Here is a 13,198-nt window from a genome sequence, read left to right as displayed (position 1 = left end):
ACGGGCGGGAGCACATCCTGGAGGTCAGCCCGGACGCCTGGGTCCCTCCCGGACACCTGGGTCCCTCCCGGACGCCCTGGGTCCTTTCCCAGACGCCTGGGTCCCTTCCCACCTGCCTGGGTCCCTCCCGGACTCCTGGGTCCCTCCCGGACGCCTGGGTCCCTTCCCAGACTCCTGGGTCCCCTCCCGGACGCCTGGTCCCTTCCCAGATGCCTGGGTCCCTCCCGGATGCCTGGGTCCCTCCCGGATGCCTGGGTCCCCTCTCCCGGATGCCTGGGTCCCTCCTGAACTCCTGCATCCCCCACACTCCTGGGTCCCTCCCCGAACTCCTGGGTCCCTCCCGGACGCCTGGGTCCCTCTGAACACCTTGGTCCCCTTCTCCTGGACGCCTGGGTCCCCTTTCCCGGACGCCTGGGTCCCCCTGAACACCTGGGGCCCATCTCCCGGATGCTGGGTCCCTCCCCGAACTCCTGGGTCCCTCCCGGACGCCTGGGTCCCCCTGAACACCTGGGTTTCCCTGGACTCCTGGGTCCCCTTTCCCGGACGCCTGGGTCCCTCCCCGAACTCCTGGGTCCCTCCTGGATGCCTGGGTCCCTTCCCACCTCCCTGGGTCCCCCCGGGACTCCTGGGTCCCTCCCGGACGCCTGGGTCCCTCTGAACACCTTGCTCCCCTCTCCCGGACGCCTGGGTCCCCCCGAACTCCTGGGTCCATTCCAGACACTGGGTCCCTCCCGGACTCCTGGGTCCCCTTTCTTTCCTGGATGCCTGGGTCCCCTCTCCCGGACGCCTGGGTCCCTCCTGAACTCCTGGGTCCCTCCCCGAACTCCTGGGTCCCTCCCGCACGCCTGGGTCCCTCTGAACACCTTGGTCCCCTTTTCTGGATGCCTGGGTCCCCTCTCCCGGACGCCTGGGTCCCCTTTCCCGGATACCTGGGTCCCCCCCAGAACTCCTGGGTCCCCTCTCCCGGATGCCTGGGTCCCTCCCCGAACTCCTGGGTCCCTCCCGGATGCCTGGGTCCCATTTCCCGGATGCCTGGGTCCCTCCCCGCACTCCTGGGTCCCTCCCCGCACTCCTGGGTCCCTCCCCGCAGTCTTGGGTCCCTCCCGAACTCCTGGGTCCCTCCCCGAACTCCTGGGTCCCTCCCGAACTCCTGGGTCCCTCCCCGAACTCCTGGGTCCCTCCGAACTCCTGGGTCCCTCCCCGAACTCCTGGGTCCCTCCCCGAACTCCTGGGTCCCTCCCGGATGCCTGGGTCCCCTTTCCCGGACGCCTGGGTCCCCCTGAACACCTGGGTTTCCCCGGACTCCTGGGTCCCTCCCCGAACTCCTGGGTCCCTCCCTGAACTCCTGCTTCCCCCTCCCCGAACTCCTGGGTCCCTCCCCGAACTCCTGGGTCCCTCCCCGAACTCCTGGGTCCCTCCCCGAACTCCTGGGTCCCATTTCCCGGATGCCTGGGTCCCATTTCCCGGATGCCTGGGTCCCTCCCCCGAACTCCTGGGTCCCTCCCCGAACTCCTGGGTCCCTCCCCGAACTCCTGGGTCCCATTTCCCGGATGCCTGGGTCCCATTTCCCGGATGCCTGGGTCCCTCCTGAACTCCTGGGTCCCTCCTGAACTCCTGGGTCCCTCCCCGAACTCCTGGGTCCCTCCCCGAACTCCTGGGTCCCTCCCCGAACTCCTGGGTCCCATTTCCCGGATGCCTGGGTCCCATTTCCCGAACTCCTGGGTCCCTCCCCGAACTCCTGGGTCCCTCCCCGAACTCCTGGGTCCCATTTCCCGGATGCCTGGGTCCCATTTCCCGGATGCCTGGGTCCCTCCTGAACTCCTGGGTCCCTCCCCGAACTCCTGGGTCCCTCCCCGAACTCCTGGGTCCCTTCTGAACTCCTGGTCCCTCCTGAACTCCTGGGTCCCTCCTGAACTCCTGGGTCCCTCCCCGCACTCCTGGGTCCCTCCTGAACTCCTGGGTCCCTCCCCGAACTCCTGGGTCCCTCCCCGCACTCCTGGGTCCCTCCTGAACTCCTGGGTCCCTCCCGAACTCCTGGGTCCCCTCCCCGAACTCCTGGGTCCCTCCCGGACGCCTGGGTCCCCGGCAGGTGCTGGGCTCCTGGGTGCCTCTGGAGGGCCCGGGGGCGGCGCAGGATCGGGCCCGCATCGTGGAGCTGGTTTTGGGGGCGCATGAGGGCGGAGCTACCGCCCCCCCCCACAGGTACCGCCCCACCCCCCCTCCCCCACCCCCCCCCCCTGCACCCCAAGTTGATGTGGGGGGGACCCATAGGGGTCTTAACTCCCCTCCCCCCCCTCCATGTCACCCCATTATTGATCTATAGGTGATATCGGGGACCCCCCCCGAACAGCGACCCCCACCCCAGGGTGAGTGACCCCCAATATTGGGGACCCCCCCACACCCCCAAAACTGGGACCCCCCAATTGGGACCCCCCCCCAAAACTGGGACCCCCAATTGGGACCCCCCATTGGGAACCCCCCACAATTGGGACCCCCCTAACTGGAACCCCCAAACTGGGACCCCCCCCAAATTTGGGGGACCCCCCCCCCTCGAACTGGGACCCCCCCAAAACTGGGACCCCCCCAAAACTGGGGGCCCCCCAAACTGTGTCCCCCCCCCCAAACTGGGATGCCCTAATTGGGACCCCCCGCCCAAACTGGGACCCCCCGCAAAATTGGGACCCCCCCCCCAGTTGGGAACCCCCCAAAAACTTGGACCACCCCCAAAACTGGGACACCCCAATTGTGACCCCTCCCCAATTGTGACCCCCCCCAAAAACTGGGACCCCCCCCAAAAACTGGGCCCCCCCCCCCAAACTGGGACCCCCCCCAATTGGGACCCCCCCGAACTGGGACCCCCAAACTGGGACCCCCCCCAAACTGGGACCCCCCCCCCCAAAACTGGGACCCCCCCCAAACTGGGACCCCAAAACTGAGACCCCTCCAATTGGGACCCCCCCCCAAACTGGGACCCCCCCCCCCCCCCCAAACTGAGACACCCCCCCCCCAAAAGTTGGGACCCGCCCCCCTAGTGGCCACGCCCCCTGAGCCGTTTCTCTCCCCCTCCCCCGTTCAGGGGCAGCTCCACTTCTGATTGGTCCAGCCCAGCCCCGCCCCCCGCCGCAGGGCAGCCCCGCCCCTCGGGGGGGGCTGCCGCCGCTGGCCCCGCCCCCGCGCGAGGCCCCGCCCAGCAGCCCCGCCCACAAACTCCGCCCACCGCGCAGCCCCCGCCCACAAACTCCGCCCACCGCTCAGCCCCGCCCACAAACTCCACCCACCGCGCAGCCCCGCCCACAAACTCCACCCACCGCGCAGCCCCGCCCACAAACCCCTCCCACTGCGCAGCCCCGTCCACAAGCTCCGCCCACTTCCCCCCAGCGGCGTCCTCAAGCTCCGCCCACCGCACAGCCCCCGCCCACAAACTCCACCTACCGCGCAGCCCCGTCCTCAGGCTCCGCCCACCTCGCCCCAGCCCCGCCCACAAACTCCGCCCACTTCCCCCCAGCCGCGTCCTCAGGCTCCACCCACCGGGGGCCAGCCCCGCCCCCCCGGAGCAGCCATCTCCCCCCAGCCCCGCCAGCAGGCTCCGCCCACTTCACAGCCCCGCCCACAAGCCCCGCCCGCCGCCGCGCAGACACGCCCACAAGCCCCACCCCACTGGGGGGCAGCTGCGCCCTCAGGCTCCGCCCACCACTGCACAGTTGCGTCCTCAGGCTCCGCCCACCGCGCAGCCCCGCCCACAAGCCCCGGCCATGGCGCAGCCCCCGTCCTCAGGCTCCGCCCACCGCGCAGCCCCGCCCACAAGCTCCGCCTGCTGCACAGTCCCAGCCACAAGCTCCACCCACCTCCCCCCAGCCCCGCCCACCCCCTGCTCAGCCACGCCCGCCGGGCCCACAAGCCCGCCCACCACGCGGCAGCCCCGCCCCCCAAGCCCCGCCCCTTGCCCCCAAACCCGCCCTGACCCCCAAACCCGGAGGAGCCGCCCAAGTTCCCCCCAGGTAAGTTGAGATTGGGGGGGGGGGGGGCACCCGGACGCCTGGGTCCCCCCACCTCGCCGTGACCACGCCCCCCTCGCTCAGCCCCGCCCCCTCGCTGCGTCAGAGCTTCGCCAGCCTGTTCGACTGACCACGCCCCACCACGCCCCCCCCGGACGCCTGGGTCCCTCTGCCCAGAGCCACGCCCACTTTGAGCCACGCCCCACAAAATGAGCCACGCCCACTTTGAGACACGCCCCCGCCCCCCCCCCCCCCCCCCCCCCCAATAAAGCCCCTGAGCTGCTGGAGCTGCCTGGACCCTATAGAGCCTGGGCCGGGGTGGGGGGGGGGGTATGGACCCTATAGGGTCTGGGAGGGGGGTATGGAAACCATAGGGTCTGGGAGGGGGGGGGTATGGAATCTATAGGGTCTGGGGGGGGGTATGGACCCTATATGGTCTAAGAGGGGTGTATGGGAACCTATAGAACCTGGGGAGGGGGGGTATGGACCCTATAGGGTCGGGAGGGGCTTGTGGACCCTATAGGGTCTGGGAGGGGGTGTATGGAACCTATAGAACCTGGGGAGGGGGGTATGGACCCTATAGGGTCGGGAGGGGCTTGTGGACCCTATAGGGTCTGGGAGGGAAGTATGGAATCCATAGGGTCTGGGAGGGGGGGTATGGACCCTATGGAGCCTGGGGGTGGAGGGAAAATGGCGGGAAAACGTGACAGAAAATGGCGGGAAACATGGTAGAAAATGGCGGGAAATTGGGACAAAAAATTGAGGGAAACATGACAGAAAATGGCGGGAAAACGTGACTGAAAATGGTGGGAAAACATGACAGAAAGTAGTGGGAAGATGGAGGAGAAAATGGCGGAAAGAAGGGGCAGAAAATGACGGGAAAACATGAGACAGAAAATGGCGGAAAACGTGACAGAAAATGGGGGGAAAACATGACTGAAAATGGCGGCAAGAAGGGGCAGAAAATGGCGGGAAAACGTGACGGAAAATGGTGGGAAGAAGGAGGAGAAAATGGAGGGAAAACGTGACAGAAAATGGTGGGAAAACGTGACTGAAAATGGCGGGGAAATGTGACGGAAAATGGCAGGGAAATGTGACGGAAATGGCGGGAAAATGTGACAGAAAATGGCAGGAAAACGTGAGACAGAAAATGGCGGGAAACGTGATGGAAAATAGCGGGAAACGTGATGGAAAATGGCGGGAAAACGTGATGGAAAATGGTGGGAAGAAGGAGGAGAAAATGGCGGGAAAATGTGACGGAAAATGGCGGAAAAACGTGACTGAAAATGGCGGGAAGAAGGGGCAGAAAATGGCGGGAAAACGTGACGGAAAATGGTGGGAAGAAGGAGGAGAAAATGGCGAGAAAACGTGACTGAAAATGGCGGGGAAACGGGACAGAAAATGGCGGGAAAATGTGACGGAAAATGGCGGGAAAATGTGATGGGAAAATGGAGGGAAAACGTGACAGAAAATGGCAGGAAAACGTGACTGAAAATGGCGGGAAAACGTGACTGAAAATGGCGGGGAAATGTGACTGAAAATGGCGGGAAAATGTGCAGGAAATGGCGAGAAGAAGAGGGAGAAAATGGCGGTAAATTGTGACAGAAAATGGCGGGAAGAAGGGGCAGAAAATGGCGGGAAATTGTGAACAGAAAATGTGGGAAGAAGGGGCAGAAAATGGCGGGAAAATGTGACGGAAAATGGGGGAAAATGTGACAGAAAATGGTGGGAAGAAGGGGGCGGAAAATGGCGGGGAAACGTGAGGGAAAATGGCGGGGAAATGTGACGGAAAATGGCGGGAAAATGTGATGGAAAATGGCGGGAAAACGGGACGGAAAATGGCGGGAAAACGGGACGGAAAATGGCGGGAAAACATGACAGAAAATGGCGGGAAAACGTGACTGAAAATGGCGGGGAAATGTGCAGGAAAATGGCGGGAAGAAGAGGCAGAAAATGGCCGGAAATTGTGACAGAAAATGGTGGGAAGAAGGGGGCAGAAAATGGCGGGAAATTGTGACAGAAAATGGGGGAAAATGTGACAGAAAATGGTGGGAAGAAGGGGCGGAAAATGGCGGGAGACGTGACGGAAAATGGCGGGAAAATGTGATGGAAAAATGGCGGGAAAATGTGACAGAAAATGGCGGGAAAATGTGACAGAAAATGGCGGGAAAACGGGACGGAAAATGGCGGCAAGAAGGAGGAGAAAATGGAGGGAAAACCTGACAGAAAATGGCGGAAAACGTGACTGAAAATGGCGGGGAATTGTGCGGGAAAATGGCGGGAAGAAGGGGCAGAAAATGGCGGGAAATTGTGACAGAAAATGAGGAAAATGTGACAGAAAATGGTGGGAAGAAGGGGCAGAAAATGGAGGGAAGAAGGGGCGGAAAATGGCGGGAAACATGAGACAGATAATGACGGGAAACGTGACGGAAAATGGCAGGAAGAAGGGGCAGAAAATGGCAGGAAAACGTGACTGAAAATGGCGGGGAAACATGACAAAAATGGCGGAAGAAAGAGGAGAAAATGGATGGAAAACGTGACAGAAAATGGTGGGAAAACGTGACTGAAAATGGTGGAAAGAAGGGGCCGAAAATGGCAGGAAAACGTGACGGAAAATGGCGGGAAATGTGATGGAAAATGGTGGGAAGAAGGAGGAGAAAATGGCGGGAAAATGTGACGGAAAATGGCGGGAAAACGTGACTGAAAATGGCGGAAAGAAGGGGCAGAAAATGGCGGGGAAAACCTGACTGAAAATGGTGGAAAGACGGGGCAGAAAAAGGCGGGAAATGTGACTGAAAATGGCGGGGAAATGTGACAGAAAATGGCGGGGAAACGGGACAGAAAATGGCGGGAAAATGTGACGGAAAATGGCGGAAAGAAGGGGCAGAAAATGGTGGGGAAACGTGAGGGAAAATGGCGGGAAGAATGAGGAGAAAATGGCGGGAAAACGTGACTGAAAATGGAAACGGGACAGATAATGGCGGGAAAATGTGACGGAAAATGGCGGGGAAATGTGCGGGAAAATGGCGGGAAGAATAGGCAGAAAATGGCGGGAAAACGTGACTGAAAATGGTGGAAAGAAGGGGCAGAAAATGGCGGGAAAACGTGACTGAAAATGGCGGGAAATGTGACCAGAAAATGGCGGGGAAACGTGACAGAAAAGTGGCGGGAAAATGTGATGGAAAATGGCAGAAAGAAGGGGCAGAAAATGGCGGGAAACATGGGGGGAAAATGGCGGGAAACGTGGGGGGAAAATGGCGGGGAAACGGGACAGAAAATGGCGGGAAAACGTGACAGAAAATGGAGGGGAAACGGGACAGAAAATGGCGGGGAAAATGTGACGGAAAATGGCAGAAAGAAGGGGCAGAAAATGGTGGGGAAACGTGAGGGAAAATGGCGGGAAGAATGAGGAGAAAATGGCGGGAAAACGTGACTGAAAATGGCGGGGAAACGGGACAGAAAATGGCGGGAAAATGTGACGGAAAATGGCGGGAAAATGTGAGGGAAATGTCAGGAAGAAGAGGCAGAAAATGGCGGGAAAATGTGACGGAAAATGGCGGGAAGAAGGGGCAGAAAATGGCGGGAAAATGTGATGGAAAATGGTGGGAAAATGTGATGGAAAATGGTGCGGAAACGGGACAGAAAATGGCGGGAAAAATGTGATGGAAAATGGCGGGAAGAATTAGGAGAATATGGTGGAAATGTGATGGAAAATGGTGGGAAAACGTGACAGAAAATGGCGGGAAAATGTGACGGAAAATGGCGGGAAGAATGAGGAGAAAATGGGCGGAAACGTGGGGGGAAAATGGCGGGGAAACGTGACAGAAAATGGCGGGAAAATGTGATGGAAAATGGCGGGAAGAATGAGGAGAAAATGGCGGGAAACGTGGGGGGAAAATGGCGGGGAAACAGGACAGAAAATGGCGGGAAAATGTGACTGAAAATGGCGGGAAAAATGTGATGGAAAATGGCGGGGAAATGGGACAGAAAATGGCGGGAAAATGTTACAGAAAATGGCGGGAAACGTGGGGGGAAAATGACGGGGAAACGTGACAGAAAATGGCGGGAAAACGTGACAGAAAATGGCGGGAAAACGTGACAGAAAATGGCGGGAAACGTGACCAAAAGTGGCGGGAAACGTGTGTCCCCATAGACACGAGTGTCCGTGTGTCCCCAGGTGTCCCTTGTCCCCCCTGGGGGGGGCCCCAAGGATGGAGATGCTTTTGGGGCGACTGCGGAGCCTGAACCAGGGTGAGCGTCCCCATGTCTGTCCCCATGTCCCCATGTCTGTCCCCCATGTCCCCCTGTCTGTCCCCATGTCCCCATGTCTGTCCCCATGTCCCCATGTCTGTCCAGCCCGCCAGGTGGCCGCGCAGGATCTGGCCCAGTCCCAGGGTCACACTCAGGACCTGCAGCAACAACTGGACCAGCGTGAGCCAAACCTGGAGGGGACCCAGGCGGTCCGGGAGGGACCCAGGCGTCCGGGAGAGTCACCCAGTGCCTTGGGGAGGGGGCGGAGACAGGAGATCAGGGGGGCGGGGCCAAGAGATGGTGGGCGGGGGACAAGGGCTTGTGGGAGGGGCCAAGGGGTGGGGGGCAAGGCCATGGGAGAGTGGGCGTGGCCACAGGCTTTGTGGGCGGGGACAAGGATGGTGGGCATGGCCAGTGACTTGTGGGCATGACCATGGGAGAGTGGGCGTGGCCATGGGAGAGTGGGTGTGGCCATGGGAGAGCGGGCGTGGCCACAGGCTTGTGGGCGGGGGCCAAGGGTGGTGGGGCATGACCAGTGACTTGTGGGGGTGGCCATGGGAGAGTGGGCGTGGCCATGGGAGAGTGGGTGTGGCCATGGGAGAGTGGGCGGGGCCAAAGGGTGGTGGGTATGACCAGTGACTTGTGGGCGTGGCCATGGGAGAGTGGGTGTGGCCATGGGAGAGTGGGCGTGGCCTGTCAGCAATCTATTTTGGGGCAGTTCTGGGGGATTAGGGGTGTCAGCGGGACCAGGAGGGGACCCAGGTGTCCGGGGAAGGGACCCAGGTGTCCGGGGAATGGACCCAGGCATCCGGGGAAGGGACCCAGGCGTCCGGGCGAGGGACCCAGGCGTCCGGGCGCTGACCTCCCCCCCCACCCCCCCCAAGTTGAGGAGCGTCGGGCGGCGCTGGACGGGCTGTGGCAGCAGAAACAGGGTGAGCCGGACGCCTGGGTCCCTCCCGGACGCCTGGGTCCCTCCCTGAACTCCTTTGTTTCTGAACTTCTGGGTCCCTTCCCGAACTCCTGGGTCCCTCCCTTAACTCCTGTGTCCTCCCGAACTCCTGGGTCCCTTGGGGGCACTCCTGGGTCCCCCCCGAACTCCTGGGTTCCTCCCTTAACTCCTGTGTCCTCCCGAACTCCTGGGTCCCTTGGGGCACTCCTGGGTCCCCCCCGAACTCCTGGGTCCCTCCAGAGTCCCTCCGTGTTTCCCGTCTGCGCTGGGAGGAGTTGGAGGCCAAAGGTCAAAGGTGAGTGGGCGTGGCCTGGGGGGGGTGGGGTGGGTGGGGGGTGGGATGACCTTTGACCTCCTTGATGACCCCGTGACCTTTGACCCTTTTTAGGTGCTGGGGGTCGATCCTGAACCGCCAACGGGAGCTGGTGGGGGAGGGGCAGCGCCGGGACCACATTCGGAACCAGCGCCGGGGACACCGGTGGGTCACGTGACACCAGTTGGGGACACCCCGGGTCACGTGACACCAGTTGGGGACACCCCGGGTCACGTGACGCGCTGGGGACACCCCCTTTGTCACCCAAAGGTTCGAGTTCTGGCGGCAGCTCGAGGACATCATGGAGCAGCACAAGGAACTGCAGGGGGCGCACGTGAGCACCGGACGCCTGGGTCCCTTGTTTGGGGGTCACCCGGATGCCTGGGTCCCTTATTTGAGGTCTCCCGGATGCCTGGGTCCCTTTTTTGGGGGTCTTCCAGACGCCTGGGTCCCTTTCCCGGATGCCTGGGTCCCTTGTTTGGGGGTCTCTTGGACGCCTGGGTCCCTTATTTGAGGTCTCCCGGATGCCTGGGTCCCTTTCCCGGATGCCTGGGTCCCTTGTTTGGGGGTCTCTTGGATGCCTGGGTCCCTTTCCCGGATGCCTGGGTCCCTTATTTGAGGTCTCCCGGATGCCTGGGTCCCTTTCCCGGATGCCTGGGTCCCTTATTTGAGGTCTCCCGGATGCCTGGGTCCCTTTTCTGGATGCCTGGGTCACCCTCCCGGACGCCTGGGTCCCTTTCCCGGATGCCTGGGTCCCTTGTTTGAGGTCTCCCGGATGCCTGGGTCCCTTTCCCGGATGCCTGGGTCCCTTATTTGAGGTCTCCCGGACACCTGGGTCCCTTTTCTGGATGCCTGGGTCCCTCTCCCGGACGCCTGGGTCCCTTTTTTGGGGGTCTCCCGGACGCCTGGGTCCCTTTCCCAGACGCCTGGGTCCCTTGTTTGAGGTCTCCCGGACGCCTGGGTCCCTTGTTTGAGGTCTCCCGGATGCCTGGGTCCCTTTCCCGGATGCCTGGGTCCCTTTCCCGGATGCCTGGGTCCCTTATTTGAGGTCTCCCGGATGCCTGGGTCCCTTTTCTGGATGCCTGGGTCACCCTCCCGGACGCCTGGGTCCCTTTTTTGGGGGTCTCCCGGACGCCTGGGTCCCTTGTTTGAGGTCTCCCGGACGCCTGGGTCCCTTCCCCGGATGCCTGGGTCCCTTTTTTGGGGGTCTCCGGACGCCTGGGTCCCTTGTTTGAGGTCTCCCGGACGCCTGGGTCCCTTCCCCGGATGCCTGGGTCCCTTATTTGGGGGTCTCCCGGATGCCTGGGTCCCTTATTTGAGGTCTCCCGGACGCCTGGGTCCCTTCCCCGGATGCCTGGGTCCCTTATTTGGGGGTCTCCCGGATGCCTGGGTCCCTTATTTGAGGTCTCCCGGACGCCTGGGTCCCTTATTTGAGGTCTCCCGGATGCCTGGGTCCCTTTCCCGGATGCCTGGGTCCCTTATTTGAGGTCTCCCGGATGCCTGGGTCCCTTTCCCAGATGCCTGGGTCCCTTATTTGAGGTCTCCCGGACGCCTGGGTCCCTTTCCCGGATGCCTGGGTCCCTTATTTGAGGTCTCCCGGATGCCTGGGTCCCTTTCCCGGATGCCTGGGTCCCTTATTTGAGGTCTCCCGGATGCCTGGGTCCCTTTCCCGGATGCCTGGGTCCCTTATTTGAGGTCTCCCGGATGCCTGGGTCCCTTTCCCGGATGCCTGGGTCCCTTATTTGAGGTCTCCCGGATGCCTGGGTCCCTTTCCCGGATGCCTGGGTCCCTTATTTGAGGTCTCCCGGATGCCTGGGTCCCTTTCCCGGATGCCTGGGTCCCTTATTTGAGGTCTCCCGGATGCCTGGGTCCCTTTTCTGGATGCCTGGGTCACCCTCCCGGACGCCTGGGTCCCTTTTTTGGGGGTCTCCCGGATGCCTGGGTCCCTTTCCCGGATGCCTGGGTCCCTTTTTTGGGGGTCTCCGGACGCCTGGGTCCCTTTCCCGGATGCCTGGGTCCCTTATTTGGGGGTCTCCCGGATGCCTGGGTCCCTTATTTGGGGGTCTCCCGGATGCCTGGGTCCCTTGTTTGAGGTCTCCCGAACGCCTGGGTCCCTCTCCCGGATGCCTGGGTCCCTTTCCCAGACACTTGGGTCCCTTATTTGAGGTCTCCCGAACGCCTGGGTCCCTTTCCCGGACGCCTGGGTCCCTTTCCCGGATGCCTGGGTCCCTTATTTGGGGGTCTCTCGGATGCCTGGGTCCCTTATTTGATGCCTCCCGGATGCCTGGGTCCCTTTCCCAGACACTTGGGTCCCTTATTTGTGATCTCCCGGATGCCTGGGTCCCTTTTTTGGGTCCCTCCCGGACGCCTGGGTCCCTCCCGGACGCCTGGGTCCCTCCTGCAGGCCCCAGCCCAGTTGGAGGCTGAACTGGTGAAACTGGAGGAGAAGAGGGAGGAGCTTCTGAGCCAGGGTGAGCCCCGGACGCCTGGGTCCCTTTCCCGAACTCCTGGGTCCCTTTCCCGAACTCCTGGGTCCCTCCCGAACTCCTGGGTCCCTCCGCAGAGCGCCACCTGCTGGAGCTGGAGGAGCAGCTGGGCCCTGAAGCCTTCGTGGCCACGTGAGTGACAGGCGCCTGGCCCCGCCCCCGGCACACGACTCCGCCCCCCGGCCCTTGGCCACGCCCCTTGAGCAACTGACTCCGCCCCCCCCCCCCCAACGCCTTGGTCCCGCAGGCGATTGGTGGAGCAGGAGATGGAGGCGGCGCGGCAGCGCCTGGGGGCGGAGCTTGGCCAGAAACTGTCCAATCAGCACCGTAGGGACAGGTGAGCCCGGATGCCTGGGTCCCCTCCCCGAACTCCTGGGTCCCTCCTGAACATCTGGGTCCCCATCCTGAACATCTGGGTCCCCATTATGGTCCCTTTCCCGGACTCCTGGGTCCCTCTTGAACACCTGGGTCCCCATTATGGCCCCTTACCCCGAACTCCTGGGTCCCTCTTCCCGAACACCTGGGTCCCCATTATGGTTCCCTCTCCCGAACTCTTGGGTCCTTTTCCCAACCCCTTGGGTCCCCTCACCGAACTCCTGGGTCCCTCCCGAACTCCTGGGTCCCTCTTGAACACCTGGGTCCCCATTATGGCCCCTTTTCCCGGACTCCTGGGTCCCCTCCCCGAACTCCTGGGTCCCTCTTCCCGAACTCCTGGGTCCCCTCCCTGGCGTCTGGGTCCCCATTATGGTCCCTCCCCCAACTCCTGGGTCCCCTCCCGAACTCCTGGGTCCCTCCAGGATGCTTAGGTCCCCATTATGGTCCCCTCCCGAACTCCTGGGTCCCCTCCTGAACACCTGGGTCCCTTTCCCAACCTCCTGGGTCCCCTCCCCGAACTCCTGGGTCCCCTCCCCGGACTCCTGGGTCCCTCCCCGAACTCCTGGGTCCCCTTGACTCCGCCCCCTCAGGCTCCTGCAGGACATGGAGCGGCTGCAGCGCCCCCTGGAGGCACCGACGCCGTAACGAGAGACGGAAAACGTCCCCGCGTCCCTCTGTCTGTCTGTCCGTCTGTCCCCATGTCCCCCTGTCCCCATGTCCCTATGTCCCTCTGTCTGTCCCCATGTCCCTCTGTCTGTCCCCAATGTCCCCAATAAACGCCCCTTTTATCCATCTCCATCCGGGTCCTTCCGCTTCAATTCAACCGCCC

At 62.4% G+C, this 13,198-nt stretch overlaps 1 protein-coding gene across 1 annotated transcript; it reads left to right on the top strand.

Moving 5' to 3' along the window:
• Positions 1-1,798: 1,798 nt before the first annotated feature.
• On the top strand, positions 1,799-13,165 carry LOC135576965 (basic proline-rich protein-like). The gene is made up of 13 exons (XM_065044369.1): positions 1,799-1,825; positions 2,324-2,366; positions 3,077-3,998; positions 8,173-8,246; positions 8,352-8,426; positions 9,131-9,178; positions 9,436-9,490; positions 9,584-9,673; positions 9,779-9,842; positions 11,913-11,979; positions 12,072-12,126; positions 12,242-12,331; positions 12,960-13,165. The coding sequence occupies exons 1-13, from the start codon at positions 1,799-1,801 to the stop codon at positions 13,012-13,014; spliced, it is 1,665 nt and encodes a 554-aa protein (XP_064900441.1). The 3' UTR covers positions 13,015-13,165.
• The last annotated feature ends 33 nt before the right edge of the window (positions 13,166-13,198 follow it).

This window comes from Columba livia, chromosome 37 (assembly GCF_036013475.1).
Source record: "Columba livia isolate bColLiv1 breed racing homer chromosome 37, bColLiv1.pat.W.v2, whole genome shotgun sequence".
Lineage (NCBI taxonomy): Eukaryota > Metazoa > Chordata > Aves > Columbiformes > Columbidae > Columba > Columba livia.
Note: the sequence above shows the minus strand (reverse complement) of the source record. Positions and strands in the feature narration are given on the sequence as shown.

What these genes read in the sequence shown, in the direction of transcription:
- LOC135576965 (XM_065044369.1), top strand. Translation starts at nt 1,799, where the DNA reads ATGCCTGGGTCCCTCCTGAACTCCTGG. An exon ending in AGGAACTGCAGGGGGCGCAC is followed by an intron (nt 9,843 to 11,912) that starts GTGAGCACCGGA and finishes TCCCTCCTGCAG; the next exon opens with GCCCCAGCCCAGTTGGAGGC. An exon ending in CCTGAAGCCTTCGTGGCCAC is followed by an intron (nt 12,127 to 12,241) that starts GTGAGTGACAGG and finishes TTGGTCCCGCAG; the next exon opens with GCGATTGGTGGAGCAGGAGA.